General features: G+C 35.6%; 1 protein-coding gene across 15 annotated transcripts in view; it reads left to right on the forward strand.

Moving 5' to 3' along the window:
- The window catches only part of Supt20h (SPT20 homolog, SAGA complex component), a 36,440-nt gene extending 13,745 nt beyond the window's left edge, over positions 1-22,695 (forward strand). For 6 of the 15 annotated variants that reach the window (XM_070002930.1, XM_070002931.1, XM_070002929.1 and 3 more), the window contains 17 exons: positions 31-170; positions 1,847-2,003; positions 2,107-2,163; positions 4,531-4,602; positions 5,991-6,148; positions 7,302-7,328; positions 7,703-7,735; positions 8,635-8,752; positions 9,183-9,285; positions 9,432-9,590; positions 11,269-11,575; positions 12,028-12,182; positions 13,959-14,014; positions 17,326-17,463; positions 20,242-20,347; positions 21,690-21,793; positions 22,515-22,695. In XM_070002930.1, coding sequence (XP_069859031.1) covers positions 31-170; positions 1,847-2,003; positions 2,107-2,163; positions 4,531-4,602; positions 5,991-6,148; positions 7,302-7,328; positions 7,703-7,735; positions 8,635-8,752; positions 9,183-9,285; positions 9,432-9,590; positions 11,269-11,575; positions 12,028-12,182; positions 13,959-14,014; positions 17,326-17,463; positions 20,242-20,347; positions 21,690-21,793; positions 22,515-22,652 — 2,028 coding nt within the window. In that variant the 3' untranslated portion in view covers positions 22,653-22,695. Of the gene's footprint in view, positions 1-30; positions 171-1,846; positions 2,004-2,106; positions 2,164-4,530; positions 4,603-5,990; positions 6,149-7,301; positions 7,329-7,702; positions 7,736-8,634; positions 8,753-9,182; positions 9,286-9,431; positions 9,591-10,549; positions 10,867-11,268; positions 11,576-12,027; positions 12,183-13,958; positions 14,015-17,325; positions 17,464-20,241; positions 20,348-21,689; positions 21,794-22,514 lie in introns of those variants that run through there. The other 9 variants (XM_070002940.1, XM_070002941.1, XM_070002935.1 and 6 more) reach the window with 6 other exon arrangements.
- Positions 22,696-22,702: the final 7 nt, after the last annotated feature.

Here is a 22,702-nt window from a genome sequence, read left to right on the forward strand (position 1 = left end):
GTCTGGTATATATGCTCTTTTACATTTCAGGAAGACAAGCTGTTGCTTGAGAGCCAACTGATTCTGGCTACAGCTGAACCACTGTGTCTTGATCCTTCTGTAGCAGTAGCCTGCACTGCAAACAGACTGCTCTATAACAGGCAGAAGATGAATACTCGTCCAATGAAACGGTAATTGCTCATACTTGTATCATAAGTACCTCTAAATTCTATTTATTGTATATTTTCCTTGAGTATACTTTTTTTGTGGGGGGGGGGGGTGAGGGGGGGGTGTCCGGTTGTGGGCCTGAACTCTGGGCCTGGGTGCTGTCCCTCAGCTCTTCAGCTCAAGGCTAGCACTCTACCACTTGAGCCACAGCACCACTTCCAGCTTCTTTTTCTGCTTATGTGGTGCTGAGGAATCGAACCCAGGGCCTCATACATGCAAGGCAAGCTCTCTACCACTGAGCCACCTTCCCAGCCTGAGTATAAATACTCTTAATTGGAGATATTTTAAAACTTAGAGAGCTTTAAAAAATAAGATTTTTATCATTATGATTCTTTAATGTTCTTTCCAGTCTAGTGAAGCAATGAATTTTTCTATAATATTTTAAAGTACTGTTTCAACAAAACAGTAAAGAAACTGAAAAGAGATCAAGATAAAATATCAACAGAAGGAATAACTTCATTGCTTTCTGGAGCTGCAGCTCTAACGTGGGCACTAAGCAGGATGCTGGTAGCTCATACCTGTAAATCCTAGCTGCTCAGGAGGCTGAGATCTGAGGATCAAGGTTTGTTGCCAGACCAGGAAGTCTATTATGGTCTTTTTTAAAAATTAGTTTATTGTTATCAAAAAGTAATGTACAGAGGGATTGCAATTATGTGAATCAGGTTTTGGGTACATTTCCTTTATATATATATATGTATATATATTTATATATTTTATCGTAAGCCTAATCTATTATACTCTTATCTCTAATTAGCCAGCAAAGAGCTGAAGTAGAACTATGGTTCAAGTGGTAGAGTGCTAACCTTGAGCACCCAGGCTTTGAGTTCTAACCCCAGAACTGGCACCAGAAAAAAAGTGGGCACTTTTCATTAGCTGCATTCTCAAATTTTATGATACAGATCTACTTATATAGGATAAAAATCCTGTTTAAGCATAGTAAGCATAGAACCTTGTAGTGTTTTTCCTTTTGATGGTGCTAGAGGTGAAAACCAATGACTTGCAAATGCTAGTAAGTACTTCATACCTATCTCTTAGTTTTTTGAAATAGTCTTACTACGTAGCTTAAACTGGCGTTGAGTTCTTGGTCTTTTCAGCCTCTAAACTGCTGGGATTACAGGTATGTAACACTGTGTGCAGCTAGTGATATACCAGTTTTCAAGTGGACCTATTTTTATTTGTTCAGATATCCTGCTGACTTTCAGCTTCTTGCATGCCTAGATCAGAAACAAGTTTCCTCTCTCCTAACTTCCTATAGCTAATTTCTTATTATTCATGTCTTAGCTCACTTATTTTTTTTTCAGTCCTTTTCTTCCCTCCCTTTTCTCATGTAGTCCTCCCTTTCACTTACTCATCATGGAACTGGATTTTCCCCTCTCTTGCATAGTGTTTTCTGAACTCTGAATTTAATTATCTTACCTGTTTACTTATGATTGTTTCCACTCTGGACTATCAGTTTCATGGTAATGGGAATTTGGTCTGACATATTAATTTTCACTTCACCTGTGCCTAGGACATTGCGTGGCATGTGGTAGTGTTCTATAAATATTTGTGATTTAATTACATATTTAATACTTACTAGTTTAAACATATATATTATAAGTCAGTTAGCTTTGCTGAACTCAGATTTTTACTATTGCAGGTGTTTCAAGAGGTACTCCAGGTCCTCCCTGAATCGGCAGCAGGATCTCTCTCACTGTCCCCCTCCACCTCAGCTGAAATTACTTGATTTCTTACAGAAAAAAAAGGAAAGAAAGGCAGGTCAGCATTATGACCTCAAAATCTCTAAAGCAGGCAATGTAAGTATGTATTGTTCATAATTTAAAGAAAGCTTAAGTGTGTCAGAAGGTTTGTCTTATTTTGAATGTTTTGGTGTAATTACACTGCTTTTTTATTTTTCAGTGTGTAGATATGTGGAAGCGTAGTCCCTGTAATTTGGTCATGCCATCTGAAGTAGAAGTAAGTCAATTCATGAAATTCTCTTTTTTTTTAAATAGACAGTTTCTAATTTTACCATCAGCTGGTACTTTGAGAAAAGAATCTCCTCTTAAAAACAATTTTTTAAGAATATCAACTTCCTGTTTTAAGTACCAGTACATTTTTTCATTGTTATATAAGGCCATAACACTTGAATAGAGTTCAGAGTTTAGAGCAGCATAATGAAATATTTTGAAAATTAGAAAAATGTGGTGTTCATTATGTAATATAACTAGCCTGTTACTGGATTTTTCCATAATTTTTCTTTTTTTTTTTTTTTTTTGGGTCCGGTCGTGGGGCCTGAACTCTGGGCCTGGGTGCTTTCCCTCAGCTCTTCAGCTCAAGGCTAGCACTCTACCACTTGAGCCACAGCGCCACTTCCGGCTTTTTTTCTTTTTGCTTATGTGGTGCTGAGGAATCGAACCCAGGGCCTCATGCATGCAAGGCAAGCACTCTACCACTGAGCCACCTTCCCAGCCCATTTCCATAATTTTTCTTCATAATTTTCTTACTTGCTTTTTTTCTTGAAACTGGTTAAAGATTAATATTGGAGTAATGACCACCACTAGGAACCTTAAGTTTATTCTTTACTAATCTCAAATATACATAATTATAAATGATTAGATATAAAGGTATTTTGATGAGAGATCTTATATTTTCCTGATGTTCTCTGAATTCTGGTTTATGGTTCATCCAGTTCTTTATAATTGTTGTTACATATTTTTTTGCATGCAAAGAGCAAGTTACTATCCTTTAAAGATAATTCTGCAAAGCACAAAACCAAAAGTATAAATAGACTATATACAACTTGGAGAAGTAAGTCATATTATCATTTTGAAACTTATATGCTCCTAAGGGAACATAGCATAAGAATAGATGTTGTGGGTAAATTGTAAGGAGGGCAAGGTAAATATCTAAAGCAGTTCTTCTGAAATGTTAATACTTGAATGAGTTGCCTAGAAAGCTTATTAAATTGTAAATTCCCACTCAGCAAATCTGGGCTGCTATTTTCACAAGCTTACAAGTGGTGCTAGGCCCAAGAACCAGAATGTAAGTAGCAAAGTCCTAATAATAATTTCCCAGCTAGGCTGGGAAGGTGGCTCAGTGGTAGAGCGCTTGCCTTGCATGCCTGAGGCCCTGGGTTCGATTCCTCAGCACCACATAAGCAAAAAGAAAAAAGCCGGAGGTGGCGCTGTGGCTCAAGTGGTAGAGCGCTAGCCTTGAGCTGAAGAGCTGAGGGACAGCGCCCAGGCCCAGAGTTCAGGCCCCACGACCGGACCAAAAAATAATAATAATAATAATTTCCCAGCTAGCCAAGCACGGGTGGCTCACACCTGTAATCCTAGCTACTCAGGAGGTGGAGATCTGAAGATCACAGTTGAAAGCCAGCCCGGGCAAGAAAGTCCATGAAACTTATCTCCAATACACTACCAGAAAACCAGAAGTGGCACTGTGGCTCAGGTGGTAGAGCGCTAGCCTTGAGCTGAAAAGGTGAGGGACAGCACCCAGGCCGACCACGACTGACTAAAAAAATAAAAATAAAATAATTTATCAACTTAGTTCAGTCAGAAGATTGCCATAGAATAAACATACAAATTTCAATTCCCAGTTCAGACCTACATAAGGGTTTCTAGCAGAGGGATATTAAAATTTTTTTAAATTTTAAATTTTAAAAATGTGCTTTTAACAGGTGCTCAAGTGAATCTAAATTTCTGTTGTTTTGGGTTTGTTGGTTGGATTCCTTTTGCTTCATTTTGTTTTGATCTAGGGTTTGAAGCCAGAGCTTTGTGTGGTGAAGCACAGACTCCTTGCCACTGAACTATATACTTTCCCTACTCTTAAAAATCATTGCTACCAAGCACATGACAACATTTCATTTGTACACATTCCTTAGACATACTACAAAATAAATGGCCTAAATGACAAAGATTTCAAAATTTGAATCAACTTTAATATTATGTCTTCTATATTCTCTTCCCAACTTTGTTACCACTACTTCTGTTCTATTAAGAATCCTGCCATTACCTCTGACGTTTGAGTTTCCCTGAAGGAAAGTCTCTTAAGAGCATGTGGTGTCAGTTTATAATGTGAGAAAGGGCACTGTCCAGAAAAAGCAACTATTTAGTATACAGTCAGATGCTAATTTTATTTTTTATTATTAAACTTGTCTTAATTGACAGATTGTCTTACATAGCAGGTAAATTTTAAATTACTTAAGCACAAGAGTTGCTAACATTAGTGATACAAGAATTTGGGGGTTAATAGCTATGCTTTATATTCTTCAGCTACTTCAATTCTTCTCTAGTCAGTATACTGATTCCATTTTATCTGGTGTCTTGGCCTATTTAGGTGGAGAAATATGCTAAAGTGGAAAAGTCTATCAAATCTGATGACTCACAACCAACAATTTGGCCAGCCCATGTAAGTGATCATTTCCCATTCTCCATTTCTAATATGGGTTTGCAGTTTTTTTAATTAAAAATACAGTGCTTTTAATGTAGGATTAAAAAAAATTCTTGAAGATGTAGTGAATTCTTATAAGGAATAATTATTTTGCCTCAAACTTAACAAATAGAATAATTTTAACTTCATTAGTTGTTCCTTGTGCACACCTAATCTAAGTCCTGTCTGGACCACATAGGAAGCCTTGTCTTAGAAAAGAACTACATTTGTTTTTTTGTATTAAACGAGGACATTCTTACAAGGATGTCTCAATGAAAATACTCTATTTTTTATTACAACAGTAACTTAGACAAAATTTGGCATAATATATTAAATTAGATGAACCCTGGGGACAAAATAATGACATGTTTTCTATATAGGATATTTTATATGAATGGCAAGACTAATAAAAAAAATAGATTGGCTTTCAAAAGTTTTATATTGAAAGTCATGTAATATATGCAATATATATGTCAAGTGTATGAAATCCCACCTTATTACTCTCAAGTTTAATATTCCATTGGCACTCTCATTCCCAAAGTAGTATGAAAAAAAGAATCCTATATAGCACTGGAGACATGGAAGGGGTAGAACAATATGAGGGTTTGGATTACAGGCTACAGGACCCCAGACAAGTCACTTAATCCTTTACCTGTAATATGGAGATAGTGCCCACCATTGGGATGTGGCAAGGATTGCATGAGGCACTACTTGTTTAGTGCTGCTAACCGTGTTCAGTAAGTGTTTAAATGATTTACTATCATGAAATGGTATATCCATACTTCATAGTGGACATTAATGCTTTGTTGTTTTGTTTTTTCTAAAAAGAAAAAGAAACATCCTGCTGGATATGGTGTCTCAAGTTTGTAGTCCTAGCTACCAGGGAAACAGAAATCCGGGGATGTAGATTTGAGGCTAAGCCAGGTTTAAAAAAAAACAAAACAAAAAAACAGTTCTCAAGATTGCATCTCAGTCAGTGAATAGGTAGTGACGCACCTGTTTTTCCAGCTATGGGGAAAGCCCAATAGCTGGGTGCAGCAGTTTGTGCTGTCATCCCCAGCAACACAAGAGAAGTACAAGTAAGGAGGATCATAGTTCAAGTCAACCAAAGCATAAAGTGAGACCGTATCTCAACAGTAACCAGTAGAAAGGGCTAGCAGAATTGTTCAGTGGTATCCTTGAGTTCATTCCCTGGTACAAGAACCATCTGAGTTTTATTCTTACTAAGTCTTAAACATTTCTGTAGTCTATGAATGGCAGCTTATTTTCCTATTGCCAGACATAAGTTAATGTGTCACTTATTCCTGAGTTTTGCTAATTCTGATTACTTACTTGAGAATTTCTTTGAGATGCTCTATCTTTTTCAGGACATAAGAGATGATTACTTATTTGAATGTGAAACTGGTAATCAGTATCAAAAAACAAAGCTGACCATCTTGCAGTCACTTGGTGATCCACTTTACTATGGTAAAATACAGCCATGTAAAGCAGATGAAGAAAATGACAGCCAGATGTCTCCATCCCAGTGAGTTCTGTTTAATACATTTTATTGACAAACTCAGGCATCCAGAATTAATTTAAACTACGAATTTAAACTACTAATTTTTATTCATTAGTGAATAAAAATGTCCCCTTGGGGACTCTTGTTGGTTAATTAGCCAGTTACATTTGGCAGTAGATATGAGTAAGTCATAGTTACCATGTTGTCTGAGATTTAAGATAATAATTACATTTTTTAGAAGCCCCATGATTTGTTTTTATACTTGCTTTGAAGGATACTTTGGTATGTTTTGCTATTGACAGTTTATATAATTTGCCTTCCGAAATGTATATATTACACACATTTAGTACAGGGTACCTCTAGTTACTTTTACTTTTGATGTTGATATTGTTTTGGAAAGAAGAAAACTTTAAAAAAGAGCTCAGCAGTAAAAGACTAGGCCAGATCTATGTTAATTTATTAATACTAATACAAATTAGAGTAGAAAAAGTAGATTTTAAGAGCAAGTGCATAGTGCCTGTAAGAAACAAACTCTTTATCCAGACATTACTGGCTCATGCCTATAACCCTAGCTACTCAGGAGGCAGAAATCTGAGCCAGCCCAGGCAGAAAAAGTCCATCAGACTCTTATCTCCAATTAATTACCAAAAACAAAAACCAGAAGTGGATCTGTGGCATAAGTGGTAGAGCACTAGCCTTGAGCAGTAGACCTCAGGACAGTGCTTAGGCCTTGAGTTCAAGCTCCAGCACAAAAGTCCTCAGCTAACACAACACAAATTCCAGATATTCTGATTACCTATATTAGTCTATTTAACGTTTTTATTTTTATGAAATATATTTAATGTTTAAAAATTTAAAGGTACTAAATATTTAATATACTTAATGTTAAAAATACCCATGTTTAATATTACCTGTACTGAAAATCTTCCCATTAAAAGTATATTGGCTTATTTTAAATTTATTGTCTTCTCTGGAACACAAAGTATATATTCTCCAAAATACCAACAGATTACTTTTCTTGCCAAGAAGAGAATTGAGTTGTTTACCATTATCCAGGAATTGCTTAGAAATGTTGCCTGATTTGTTATCTTTTAGTCATTCTTCTATATTTTAATAAGTGTAAAATTAAAAGTTTAAGCTACATTAACCAAGTATTTTTTTACATTTTATATTTCAGCTCCTCCACAGATGATCATTCAAATTGGTAATTACAATATAAATAATCCATTAAGATTATTTTAATAATTATAATCTGTTAAGAGTCATGAAGTCAGACCCTTTTTAAAGATTTGGTAAAGATACTTCTTTCATGTATTCTCTGTATAAAATAATATTTTAAAGTTCTGTATGTAGTACAACAGTAAGAATAACCTGCAAGTTCAAAGATTAAAATAAAGGAAAGCAAAAGCCATAGTAATTTAGTGATTTAGTAATATGGCCAGCACTTGTCAAAGTGAATAATACTTGTAATACTTGGAATTTCTTCAGAAGTAATCCCAGGGCTTCCTCAAACACTTAATCCCAGGGCTTCTTCAAACACTCTTATCTAATAGTTTTTTTCTCTCTCTAACATTTTAGGTTCATTATTGGGTCAAAGACTGATGCTGAGAGGTAAAAAAAATTTTTTAAATGCATCTAAGTCAGATAAAAAGTATATTGCTGGCTGAGTGCCGGTGACTCATGCCTGTACTACTCAAGGAGGCTGAGATCTGAGGATCAGGGTTTGAAGCCAGCCCAGGCAGAAAAATCATTAAGAAATTCTTATCTCCAATTAATTACTCGAAAACTAGAAGTGGCACTATGGCTCAAAGTGGTCGGGTGCTAGCCTTGAGCAAAAAGAGATCAGGGACAGGGTCCAGGCCCTGAGTTTGAACCCCTACTACAATGTCACCCCTTCCATATACTTTGATTTTCATGATGCACTTGACTGCCTGAACATGAAATGATTTAATATGCTAACCTCAGAAGTAAAATTAGATCTTAAATTACCCTTTCAACTTTAAAATCCAGTTAATTCCAGAAAAGAATATGGTATAAAAAACTATAAATATCATTTTCATAGGGTGAGATTTAGGGGAACTGAATTGTATTTGGGGGGCAAGGATGGTTTTTCATAGAATTATAAAACCATTTACAGTTTTGTTTTGAATAAAAATATTTATGAAGTTTATCAGTAGCTCACACCTAGAATTCTGGCTACTAAAGGAGGCAGGAGGATTGCAGTTCAAATCCAACAGGAAAGCCCTTGACACGCTATTTCTTTAACCATCAAAAAGCCAGAAGTAGAGCTCTGACTCAATTGATAGAGCAATATCTTTGAGCAAAAAAGCTCAGCAGCAGCACTCTGACCTAGGTTCAGGCCCCAGGACTGGCACAAAAAAAAAAAAAAAAGATGAAGGCTACGAGTATAGCTCAAGTGATTATGCACCTCCTGGAAAGTTCAAGGCCATGAGTTCAAATGATATAAAATGAGGTTAACTTTTCCTTACTTGTTTTCCATAATACTTCAGGATAGTTAATCAGTACCAAGAATTGGTCCAGAATGAAGCTAAATGTCCAGTCAAGATGTCACACAGCTCTAGTGGTTCAGCCAATCTGAGTCAGCCTTCTCCAGGGAAAGAAGGGGAAGTATGTATAGTTTTTGTACCTTATTTTTTTAAAAGATGTTAAGGATCATATTTTGAAATGTAGAGAGAATCTTTAATTTTGGTTTTTACTTTAAACTTTACTATTTATCTTTTTATGATAGAAAAGAGTACATATCTGTGTACTAGTCATCTGGGTTCAAGCATTACTTTCTAGGAAATGATAGGTAGAAGAAGGTAGAAGCTTTGCCTTTTAAGTCTTTGGCTCCTCTCACTCCGATTCTCTCCTATTCAAAATTCTTTCCCTCATCCTTTGAGTGTTAAGTATTTCATAGGTCCCAGTGAAATTATTTGTTATATTTAGACTATTCAGTCTATAATCGACCACTAAGAATACTTTGTAGTGATAGGTTGTTTCTATGTAGTACTATTGATTTCAGTTTTAACAAGTATGTTTACTATCACTCTTTTAGCAGTCTGAGACCCTGTCAGTTCAATCTTCTGTTTTGGGGAAGGGGATAAAGCATCGACCTCCACCTATCAAACTTCCTACAAGCTCAGGAAGTAGTTCCTCAGGTATTAAAATGCCTAATGTTCAATAATCTAGAGTAAGAATTGTCATACAGTCAATCTCTTTTTTGAAGTTTTACTCATTTTTTTTTCCTACAATTTACTGAATTTTGAACTTGAGTCCATGAATCATTTTCATATTCTTCTCCTAGGTAACTATTTTACACCCCAACAGGCCAGCAGCTTTCTTAAATCTCCAACTCCTCCTCCATCTTCTAAGCCACCAAGTCTTTCTCGAAAGTCATCTGTAGATCTCAATCAAGTTAGTATGCTTTCTCCAGCTGCCCTATCACCTGCCAGCTCATCACAAAGTAAGTTATAACTTAAATTCTTCATTAAAATTGTCATAAGCTTCTGTATTAGTGTTTAAGACAGCTTTTCGACCTGTGAATAGTGAAATCTGAATGTGCTCAATGTACTCTTTACCCAGAATATGTAAGTTGTGAGTGGTTTCGAGCAGAGTTCTTATTTATGTATGTATTATGTGCTTATTGTAATTGTATGTTTTTCTCTATCTATGTATGCACTTTGTGTATACCTTCCTTTTAGACTTGCAACCTATACATCTCCTTTAAAAAATAATCTTGCAGTTACTCTTGTAATAAGATTCCAAACTATTTTTATTTTATTGTACCATAGGTTGCTTTGTATTTTATGAATTATGTGACTGGTATGAAAAAATGCTCAAAGAACTGCTGATTCAGATTTTTTATTTGTATATGTAAGAGGCCAGCTAATTTCCAAGGTGGTGATACAGTCAACCAGAAAGCAGTATCTCCAAAACACTTCTACACTTTTTAATAAGTTGTCAGTTACTAAAATGTGATGATCATAAAGCATTACTCTGAAGATAATAAAATGTGATTTTTACTACGGGATACATTTTTTTTAACAATGCTAGATTTTGTTCAGAGAATTTCTTCACAGTAACAAATATCTGAATATTTTAAGTTACAGTTTGGGGGAAAATATCCAGTTTTTTAGATTTTTTTATAGATAATGTGTGCTGAAAGTTTTAGTACACTGCACAGTGATAGGATAGTTTTCGCATTAGATAAAAACATCTTCATCTCGATAGCTCAAAAGGTGTAATTTTTCTGCCTTCTTGTTTTGCACAAAGAAAAATATAAATTTTCTGATGAAAGCCTTATTCACACTTCTTATGTTGTGGGTATAGATTATGGTCATCTACTGAACACAGTTGTTACTTTTAAGTAAGGGTTGAGTGACAGCTTCTGGACATTCACATTTCTTTCCTTTCTTTCTGCAGGACATGAAAGCTAAAAAAGAAAACACCTCAAGAGCTTTGGTTTTACTTTTTTGGTTTTTATTTTTTGTTTTTGTTTTTTAAAAAATTGATAAACTGTGCATACTTCATTCACAACAGATTTTCTATACATTCTACATTTAAGCAGAAGTACACAGTTACTGTTAAAGATGCAGTATTATCTATCAAATAATTGCTTTATTACTGTTCTTTGTAAATTTATCAGGATAAACTTGATGTGTTAGGAATTAAACATGTATATGTAGGTGCCAAATATGAATGTTAACCATATATAACTTATTAAATATGTTCACAGTTTATCTCAGATTGTTATGCAGTATTTTTAAAAGAAGTCTTGAATTAGTGAAATTGTAAATAACAAAACGTAATTTGAATTCCTTTTGAACTTTTTAGGCCAAAGGCAGCATGTAGGAAACTATCTTTTAAATGGGTCTTGTGGTAGAATACAAATGTATATTTTTTACTGTCACTGTAACAGCATCTTCTGATGGGAGTTGTAGTTGATATACTGCATCCTTAATTGTAATTGAGTGTATCAACACTCATGAATCATGTGTAGAAATTAACACTTGCAATTAACTGCTTTAAAAAAAAAAGCTGGAACAAATTGTCAGTGCTAAGTAAGATTCCATTAACCTTATTTTAAAAAAGGACTGGCCATTTATAACAAACTAGCAATTTTTATTTTTCTCAATGAGCAGGATCTGGAACTCCTAAGCCATCTACTCCTACACCAACCCCTTCATCGACCCCACACCCTTCTGATGCCCAGAGCTCAACTCCTAGTACCCCTTCAGCCACCCTTACTCCCCAAGATTCAGGCTTCACCCCTCAGCCCACTTTGTTAACTCAGTTTGCTCAGCAGCAAAGGTCTCTGAGCCAGGCAATGCCTGTAACGACCATTCCTCTTTCCACCATGGTAACATCTATAACTACAGGGACCACAGCCACCCAGGTCATGGCAAACTCTGCTGGACTTAACTTCATCAATGTAGTGAGCTCTGTTTGGTAAGTTTGCAGTAGTGTGCTGGCTTTATTTTATTTTTTTAAGATAGTCACTTATGAGATTAAGAATAAATTATGCAGCAGTCAAACTTGAAGAAAACAGGTTAGATATGGGCAAAACCAGCCTCACATGTATATTTTAATGTTAGTAATAATGTATTGCCTGCAAGAAAATGCTTTGTATTGCAGCAGAGTAGATTTTCCTGTTTATTCTTTTACCATCTTTTAATCCTTTGGCTAGTGCTTTACTTTTCCAATTAAACATTGATGTGTACTTGTCTATAGTTGTCCTTGTCACTTTCAGTCACTAAAGTGAAACTGAGGCTAGATGTAATTTTTAAGACACAAATTAATTGATGTTGTTTTGAAGTTTGTTTTTTAAACTATGTGGCTGGTTTGTTTGTTTGTTTGTTTTTTACAGTACAGTTTTAACGCTTTGTCTCATTCTCATGCAGTGGAGCACAGGCTTTGATGAGTGGTTCAAACCCCATGCTGGGCTGTAACACTGGTGCCATAACTCCTGCAGGAATAAACCTGAGTGGCCTTCTACCCTCAGGAGGTCTGCTACCAAATGCATTGCCCAGTGCAATGCAAGCAGCTTCTCAAGCAGGTTAGAATATTGCAAATAATAACGTATAACAAGATGAAAATACATGCTGAAGTAAAAACATTAAGGATATTTCTAAAGACATTTAATGTTACTAATTTGTAAAGTGTCATACCACCAATATCTCATTTCAAAAGCCTTGGAAATTCTGAGTTTTTTAATTAAACCACATGGCATATCATCAACTTTCATGAAGAATCTTATTAATAAATATTTAAGTTTGTACATGTTATATTCTCTTTTCAAAACATATAATAAAATGCCTTATTGCTACCAATGTGGTCATGTTCCAGGAAAAATAAATGTAGTTCCAAAGTGTATTTTGTGTAAGAGAGGCAGTTAAAGGTCTAAATTCTAGAAGCATACCACCTTCATTTGAATTCATGTTAGACAACTCACTGTTCATAATTTTGTAAAAGTTATCTTTGTGTTGTGTCTTCTTTATAAATAAAATGGGGATAATATTAGTGATTTGTCTCATAGTTGTTAAGATTTAGAGGTGTATATATAGAGAGAAGGATATAGCTCAAATGGTAGAGCACTTGGACTCTGAGCTCAATTGAGTACCAACAACAAGAAAAAAGAACAGATCGTGTAGATGAAGTACTTAAACTGTGGCTAAGAAATGACAAGCATTCAAAAGTATTTGCCACTGGGGCTGGGAAGTTGGCTCAGTGGTAGAGCACTTGCCTTGCATGCTCGAGGCCCTGGGTTCGATTCCTCAGCACCACATAAGAAAAAAAAAAGCTGGAAGTGGCGCTGTGGCTCAAGTGGTAGAGCGCTAGCCTTGAGCTGAAGAGCTGAGGGACAGCACCCAGGCCCAGAGTTCAGGCCCCACGACCGGACCCAAAAAAAAAAAAAGTATTTGCCACTGACTTTTGTAGTAGATTTATTGTAATAGTTATTCATGTATATTTAAAACTGTAGAATAATGTATGCTTTTAAAATGAGTGTGTTGTAATATTTTGGAACATTTCAATGTCTTTCTATTAAAGAAAGATTTAACTAGAAAATAATACTATGGTTTTCAAAAATGAGACAGGGTTTTACTTTGTAGCCAAGAGTGGCCTTAAATTCATGATCCTTTTACTTTAGCCTCCCAAGATCATTTTTACATATTTAAAGAATCGTTTTAAAAATTGGAGAAAGGGTGGGAGATGGAGAAAGGAAGAGCAAGAAGTAAATTATGTAACAAGGTTCATGTGGCCCCCATAGCCATTCTTTAATAATTAGTGTTAATAATAAATACTAATTAAAAAGGTTGCCTCACTCTGGCTTAATTTTGTCTACTGAGTTAGGAGCAAATTCATAATTAACAGACCATTGTTTCTTCCTGACTGGATTTGATCCTTTCATACAAAATTCAACATTCTTCAACATTTTTATTATCTTTTATTATCTTAAATTATCTTAAAAAAGCAGCAGCACTAGAAATGAGATTATTACATGACTTACTGTACGCCACTAGGAAATTTGCTTTATTCAGGTCTCCACATAGTTCTAGGTAACTTTGTCAATACTGAGAATCATGAAAAAAAAGTTTTGGTTTCTGAAATTTATAAATACAGTGAACATCTAGTCCTCTACACTTCAACTAAAATAGTAGTTATATATATTATATGTATATTGATCAATATCTAAGAAAATAGGTTTTCAGGATGTTTTAGAAGTGCAGAAAATAAGCACACCTATAGATAAAGTACACTAATGGTGTATATACTAAAGTATTACGTTCTTTTTATATGCAGTTCCATTGTAACCATGGGTTTTATTTAACAGGTGTTCCATTTGGTTTAAAAAATACTTCAAATCTCAGGCCTTTAAACCTACTCCAGGTAAACCAAAACACTGCTTTTGATGAAAATTATGCATTCCAATTTTTAAGAATATATATTTGTACATGTCATTATTGACATTCTGAGATCTGTTACAAATATTTCAAAGGTGTGGAAGAATTAATTCTTCTAGTGGAAAGTGTTTACATTAGGCAAATGCTTGCCTACTATAGTGGTGTAGATACAAACTTAATTCCTCTCCCAGATTTTCTATTAAGCATATATATATATATATAATATATACATATATGTATATTTATTATAAGCATATATATGTATATGTATGTATATGTATATATATATGCTTATAATAAATTTTGTGCTTAAATGGAGGGGTTTTTTTTTGTTTTTTGTGGGTTTTTTGTAAAGAATATATGTGCTTCATGTTCTTGTTCTGAGAAGAGTTAGGGTATTTTTCTGTTCTGTTTGTTTGGCTTTTTAGTATAGGCTTTTGCTGTGTAGCCCAGGCTAGTCTAGCACTTGTGATTTTCCTGCCTCAACCCCATGGGTTCTAATGTTATGGGTATGTACCACTGTACCTTGCTGAGAGTATGATTTTTTTTAATGAAGTGATAAGCACCTAACTAGTTTAGCACCTAGTAAACATTAAGTTGTAATTTAATTATAAATATTAATTTATATGTATCTAATGATGAAGTTTTACTTTTTTTATACATACTATTGTGTTGATGCATAGATAGAGAAGAGAGAGACTGTGTCCTGGGGATGTAGCTCAGTTTCAGTGAGCACAAGGCTTTGGTTTTAGTCCTTAACATTGCAAGAAAAAAAGATAAAAGATGGAGGTTTTTTGGGGGGGTGGGGGAGATGGTTCTCAGCAAGGCATTTACTTTTGCACAGAAGGGTATGCCATTGGCAAGCAAGCACAGTAAGGTATGGAATTTAATACACAGTGTGTATTTAGAATATTCTAGCTCGTATACTAGGAGTCTAATACTAAACTACTTGTTTGGAAAATGGATGGAATTAATCGGCAGAGGACTTAAATTAGGTAGACCTGAATATAAAGATCTGATCATAAGAAATGGCAGAGCCGGAAGTGGTGATGTGGCTCAAGTGGAAGAGTGCTAGCCTTGAGCACAAAGAGGCTCAGGGACAATGCTCAGTTCCTGAGTTTAAGCCCTAGGACCGGCAATAAAACAAAAAAGGAAAGTATATTATTGGATAGGGAATGTGGCTTTGTGGTAGAATGCTTGCCTAGAATGCATGAAGCCCTGGATTTGATTCCTTAGTACTATACCAACAGAAAAAGCCAGGAGTGGCTGTGTGGCTCAAGTGGTAGAGTGAGCAAAACAAGCTCAGGGACAATGCCCAGGACCAGAATTCAAGTCCCAAGACTGGAAGAAAAAAAAAAGGGAAAGAAAGAAAGAAAAAGAAAAAAGAAATGGCAGAGCTATGGATTATTGATACAACTCAGCCAACTTGGTATTCACATATAACTAAATGGATAGTTTTCTTAGAGCTAAAACTTAAAACATTTGTAAACATAATGCAGTATCAGTGAATGTAAACTGTTACTGCAAACTGTTTAGCTATAATACAGTCAAGACTGCAGATGACTTTGGCTTAGACAAACTACTTTTCCTGCATACTGCTTTTAGAGTTTTTCTCTGGAAGAATTTTCCTCACAGAATTTCTCACAACTCATAAGAGAGTGAAAAACCTTTTATAATGTTGATTTAAAAGTAGTATTAAGGTTATTGAGATAATTTTATTTCCCTATATTTACTTGGTGTTGAGATTAAGGAAGTCTGTCTTCTGTCAAAGTTACTACTCCCCCCATTTTTTTTAAAGTTCACAATGAGAGCAGATAATTGTCTTCACCCTAAATAGGAAATCCAATGCTTCTTTCCAGTTTCAGAATTCCTGTGTTACATTAAAATCCATGTGGTTTTGATTTTTTTTGGCCCAGCTAGAAAAAAATTACTTGGGCTGGGAATGTGGCTGAGTGGTAGCAATGCTTCCGTAGTATGCATGAAGCCCTGGGTTGGATTCCTGAGTACCACATAAGCAGAAAAAGCTGGAAGTGATGCTGTGGCTCAAGTGGTAGAGTGCTAGCCTTGAGCTATAGAAGTTCAGGGACAAAGCCCAGGCCCTGCATTCAAGCCCTAGAACTGGCAAAAAAAAAAAAAAAAGGAAAAGAAAAAAATTACTTTATTTGCAGCTTCATTTTCTTGAGACAGAATCTTCTTTTCCTTTTTAAACTCATGTTGGCTTCCAACTCCTGATCTGTCTCCTCCTAAGTCTCTCAACTACTAGGATTACAGTAATGTCTCACTATGCCTGTTTTTATTTTTTCTAATGCATTTAATATTCTTTTCTATTGATAAATAAGGAGGGAAAATAAAAAATAATAATAATAGGATGGATGGTTGCTCAAGCCTGTAATCCTAGCTACTTAGGAAGTTGAGATCTTAGGATTGTGGTTTGAAGCCAGCCTGGGCAGGAAAGTCCTTGAGACTCTATGTCCAGTTAACCACCAAAAAGCTAAAAGTTGAGCTATAGCTCAAGTGATAAAGCTCTAATGTTAAGCAAAAAAAGCTAAGGGACATTGCCCAAGCCCTGAGTTCAAGCCCTAGGACCTGCACAAAAGAAAATAATAATAATAGGATGGTACTTTGGATAGCTTACTATTAACTTGAAGCAGAAAGATTATGGTTATGAGTATTAATAATCTTAGTTATATGGAAGGTAGAGATCAGGGAATCATGGTTTAAGTCCAGCCTAAGCATAAAGGTTCACAGATTCCATCTCAACCAGTGGCTGGACGTGATGGCACAAACCTGTTATCCCTGATGATATGGGGAAGCACTTCTAGGAGAATCAAAGCTTAGGTTAGCCTGGGTGAAAAGGGCTGGAGGCATCAAGTGATAGAACACCTGCTTTATAAGCACCAGGCCCTGAGTTCAATCCTCAGTATGGCCAAATAATAACAACAGTAATATAGTTTGTGATCCAAAGTAATAGCACTTTGAAAATTATTTCTAAGCAGATCTTTTTAAGGGCAAGCAACTTATTTTTTCTGCAAGGAAGGGAATGTTTTCTTGGATGTTTTGTGAAATGGATATGTGCATGGGCCCAGATAACACCTAGGACTCATGAGTACTAGGTATATACTCTATTACCAAGCTTTATCTATAGTCCTTTTTTTTTGCTTTTAGTTCACCTTTTTCCTCAGCACCTAAAAGAGGACCTGGCATATAATAAAAGCTCTACTAATATTTGTAGAATAGTTTATGTAAAAAATAAACGCAGACATGGGTGACTTAATTCCTGTTTGTATTCTTGAATAGCTTCCTGGTGGTTCGCTCATTTTTAACACCCTGCAGCAGCAGCAGCAGCAGCAGCAGCAGCAGCAGCAACTTTCTCAGTATGCACCACAACAACCTCAGCAGCCCACAACTCCTAATCCTCAACAGCCAGGGGAGCAGGTATGGGGTTTTTTTTTTAACCCTTCCCTGTATTTTTGCCATCAAATTTAGGACATACTCTATGTATTTGAAGTGGTTGTATTTAATTTGTTGAAACTAACATTTCCTATATTATTTTTATTAGCTATTGGTTTCCTATTTCTAATGTCATTCTGAATAGATGCAGACATCTTACACAATAGTTATGGAATAAGTTTCAGATAAATAACTTAAAGTCACACAGTGAATAGCAGAGCCAGACTTTGTACCTTTATAACATGTATTTTCTACCCAGTCTTATCCTTGGGAGGTTACCTCTATTATCATGAAGTATGGGAAAATGGGAACATAGACAAAAACCAATACTATACATTCCAAACACAATGAAATTGAATAAGAGCTGTGTCAAAGAAGAATTACTATGAACACAAGTATTTCTGAACTTTGTCTATGCTTTGGAATCATCTGGGAAACTAAGAAGATTGATTCTTGGGTCCCCTTCCCCCAAAGTTTTTCTTAGCTACAGTTAAAAATACAAAATGTTAAGTGGCGCAGTGGCTCAAATGGTAGAGCTTTCTACCCCCTGAAGAGCTGAGGGATAGTGTCCAGGCTCAGAGTTCAAGTCCCACAATCGACAAAAAAAATACATATATATACATATATATATATATATATATATGCATACATATACATATAAAATCATTATCAGTCCTTTAGACAAGTCTCTTCAGTCAACTTGCAGTGGATAAAGTTTATCCTTTAGTTTACTTCTGAGAAAGGATACACAATTTTTCTTTATTAACACATTAAGGATTACTTGGCTAATAAAATTCATTTGCTTTCTTTCAATGTATTTATATGTTTATTTATATATTTTTCAAAATTTACCATTTTAGCTGTTTTTAAGTGTGCACATTAGTAGTGTAAAATATATTCACATTTTGCAACTAATTCCTGGAACTTTATGGGGGGGTAGGGGTTCCGGTCGTGGGGCCTGAACTCTGGGCCTGGGCACTATTCCTCAGCTCTTCAGCTCAAGGCTAGCGCTCTACCACTTGAGCCACAGCGCCACTTCCGGCTTTTTTTTCTGCTTATGTGGTGCTGAGGAATCGAACCCAGGGCCTCATGCATGTAAGGCAAGCGCTCTACCACTGAGCCACCTTCCCAGCCCCCCTAGAGCTTTTTTTAAATGTCTTTTTTGTTGTTGTTTGGTCTTTGGGGGGTTTTCTTTGGTTTAGGTTTTGGTAGTCATTGAAGAAGTACTCTCAAGTCCAGTCAGTTTCTTTAAGCATTTCATCTATGTTTTCTCTAGATTTATTGAAAATGCTCCTTCAACTTCACTTGCTTTTATATTTCAAGAAATCTAATGCCAGTGTAATCTTGCTTTTGTAAGGATGTTTATTTTAGTCATTTTGCCTAGAGGTCTTTATCTTGAGAGTTTAGTATTTTTCAGTTGGTAAGTGTCACAATTGGTATTTACCTGTCTTATGGGCCTTTAATGTGTAGAGTTAGGTCTAATTTATTTCTCTTAATGTTTTCTTTTCATGTGTGCTGGTCCTGGAGCTTTAACTCCGGGACTAGGCACTGTCCCTGAGCTTTCTGCTCAAGGATAGTACTCTACCACTTGAGCCACAGCTACATGGGGCTTTTTGGTAGTTAATTTGAAATACAGGTTTCACAGACTATACTGTCTAGGCTAGCTTCAAACTGTGCTCCTCAGAGGCCTCCTGAGTAGTTAGGATTACAGGAGTGAACCTCCAGTGCCCAGCTGACTTCTCTTTAATGTTTCTCGAATATCTTAAAGCAGAATCTGAGATTATTGTGTTAAGACCGTCTTTTCTAAACTTTTTTTTTTTTTTTGCCCTTGTGGGGTTTGAACTCAGGGCCTCACATTTATTTGCTCATCTTGCTTGGTAGATTGTAATTACATCACTTGAGCCATGCATTCAACACAGATTTTTGCCTAGTAATTTTGGAGATGGAGTCTAGCAAATTTTTCTTCTTGGACTAGCTTTGAACTGTGGTCCTTCATATCTTAGCCTTCTGAGTACCTAGGATTACAGATAAAGCCATTGATACCTGACTTTTTTAAAAGCATTTAATGTTACTCATTTCCTTTTCAATACTGCTTCAGCTGCTTTCCACAAGTGTTGGTATATTATCTCATTTTCATTCCCCAGAATGTTCTGTAACTTGTGAGTTTCTCTTTAAATGGGCTTTATACATGACTGCCAAACATTTGGGCATTTCCAGATTTGTTTCAGTTAAATCACTGGGGGAAGAAAACATGCTGTAATTTTGAGTTTGTTGAGGTTTGTTTTATGACCCAGAAAATGATGTGTTTTCATGTTGTATTCTGTGACAGAGCACATTGTGTGAAGATAGTGCTCAGGTGTTTGTTGATCTTTTGTTTTTTACAATCCTTTTAAATCTACTAGTTTTTCCCCCCTACAGATTCCCATAGACACTCATATCAGTTGAACATGAGCTCACTTTTTTCCTTTACAGTTGTTTCGGTTCTTGCTAATTGTACTTGTGTAGTCTTTCCCTTATGTTATTTCTTTTACAAAAAATAATGTGATTTTTTTTTTTTTTTTTTGTCGGTCGTGGGGCTTGAACTCTGGGCCTGGGAGCTGTCCCTCAGCTCTTCAGCTCAAGGCGAGCGCTCTACCACTTGAGCTACAGCGCCACTTCCACAATGTGATATTTTTCCCTCATACAATAAAAAAAATTCTTTCACAAAAAGGTTTTTACTCTTTGCATAAGTCATTTATTAATTTTTTTTATTTTTTAATTCAGGGTTCTGAACAAGGTTCAAATTGTCAAGATCAGGCCTTATCTGCTCAGCAAGCTGCTGTTATTAACCTTACTGGAGTAGGAAGTTTTATGCAATCACAGGCAGCTGGTATGTATATTCTTTGCTTCACAAGCTGAATTTACTAAAAGCACCTTAGCTATTTGGGTTCCCAGCACTTATTTTCTTTTGCTTCCCTTGTGAGCAGTGATCTGTAAAATGTAGTTAATCTGTAAACTATTAAATTGACTAAGGACTGGCTGAAATTTTGTCATAAATTTGACAACTGATTAAGAGCTTTGACTAACACTTTCCTAATAGTAGTTTACAGAAAAACATTTATATAATTAGTGAACTTACTAGGAAGCTAGCCAGCTTTTAACCTTTGTGAATTACCTTAATTCTTCCATTTTCTTAAACACTTGAGGCTACATTTCTCTATTTTTGCATACTCTTGCCTCATTGTCACAGCTTTTAATTGCATGGTCAGTAAGGTAAGTTCTATAAACCACTTGTCACGTGTATAAAAAAAAATGAAACTAAATGGCTATTTGATTGCTTTCAGCAGTAAACAGTAAAGAAAGATAATGAATGTTTCTTGCTAATCGACAATAATTTGAACTCTTCATTAAAAATGAGTAATCCCATGTATAACTTTGATAATTTAAGGATTTTTGATGAGTGAACATGTCAACATTTATCACTGTAAGTTTGCTATAATGCCTTCAGATTTCTGTCAGCTTCATATCTGAATGTCTAAGTCCCTTTGGATGAAATAATCAAGGTCTTTGTTTAAAAATCAGTAAATATCAAGTTCTATCTAGAGCTATTTTTTCAAATAGAAGTTTATAAATACATACCTCTGCTATACACATTATACATTTTCCAAAAGAATTAGCATATGATCTAGTAGAAAGAACTCTTAGGGTAACATGAAAATGTTTCTAGCTCCAAGCTTGTCACTAATTACATTGATTCTGTAAACATACAGACATATCTATAACTTCCTTATCAGTACATTACAGCCCCTGTCAGCTGAACAAGTGATAAATAGTATTAGTGCATCACCATCAGTACTTGTATTATCACATCTTTGTGACATTTGTGTATTTGTTGTTACCATAGTTTGAATTTTTTCTATTCTCTTTTTGCACTTCATTGGGTGTATTTAAGAATAACGTGGGGTTTAAGAAAGGTTTCATTGAGGTGCAAGAGATATACACAGTGCCTTGGCACAGGTGTACTCCCTTCCTTCTACATGTTCAAAGTTCCATAATCAGTGATATCCTTAACTAACAGGAGACTAAATATATTCTGAAATGTCTGTGGTTTGATACTTAAGATTAATCATGCTGCTAACTTTTTTCTATCTCGTTTTCTGTGTTGTCCTTTTCTAACCCTGGTAGCTTTCAAGCTTTTTGACTGGCCTGCTTTCCCCTTCTCCTCTCTGTAGTGTTGTCTCAGCTTGGCTCTGCCGAGAACAGACCTGAGCAAAGCCTTCCTCAGCAGAGATTCCAGCTCTCCTCTGCCTTTCAACAGCAGCAGCAACAGATACAAGTAATCCAGCAACTTCACTCTGATTACATATTTAAGATACTTAGCTCCAAAAGTGCCTCAAATACCTTGCATTAGATTTAACTTACTGACTTTTCAGACAGTGCAGTAACTGATGAACAATTTAGTAAAAGTCTGATATTCCTGTCAGTCAACTTGGAGCACTGAATACTTAAAACACTTAGGTCATATTCCTTGCCTCACTGAAATATCCTTGAAGTGCTGGTGGGTGGCACATTAACGTACGTCTAAGTTTGCAGGATATTTTGAAATAATCCAATTGTTAACTTTCTAATTATGGTGCTGCAGAAGTGTTTCTATTAGATGTCATACTATTATATTAGTAAATGTTATACTATTATTTTAAGAAGGAAAGTCAGTATATTAGAGTTGACAGTCTTGATATTCAGGGTGGTTTTATTTTGCCATAAACTATCACTGAAAAACAAAATGGTAACTGAAGTTGCTGAGTTACTGCAGTATAGACTGGCAGAGCTAAGTAACACGTAATTGTGAAGTTTGCAAAAAATCATTTTTAAAGCCCTCAGCAGGCTTCTGTGTGTGCCACTGGTGCTGTTTGTGCATTGTCTTGATGTGTTATAGTCCCTTTTTTTGTTACCTTGGTGCTTTCTCCCTTTCGGTTTTTTGGTTTACATCTCTCAGGAAAGCACCTTTCCCTACCTGCCTGCATTCAATGTAACTGGGTGTTCTCTCTCTCTTGCAGCAGTTGCGATTCTTGCAGCATCAAATGGCTATGGCAGCAGCAGCAGCCCAAACAGCTCAGCTACATCGTCATCGACATTCAGGCAGCCAGTCAAAAAGTAAAATGAAAAGAGGCACATCAACCACTCCAAAATTTTGAGTTTTTATTTTTTTCTCTTTTATAAAAACACAAGAGCATTGAATCAGTTG

This window comes from Dipodomys merriami, unplaced genomic scaffold (genome assembly GCF_024711535.1).
Source record: "Dipodomys merriami isolate MVZ:Mamm:240054 unplaced genomic scaffold, mDipMer1.0.p SCAF_6, whole genome shotgun sequence".
Taxonomy (NCBI): Eukaryota; Metazoa; Chordata; class Mammalia; order Rodentia; family Heteromyidae; genus Dipodomys; species Dipodomys merriami.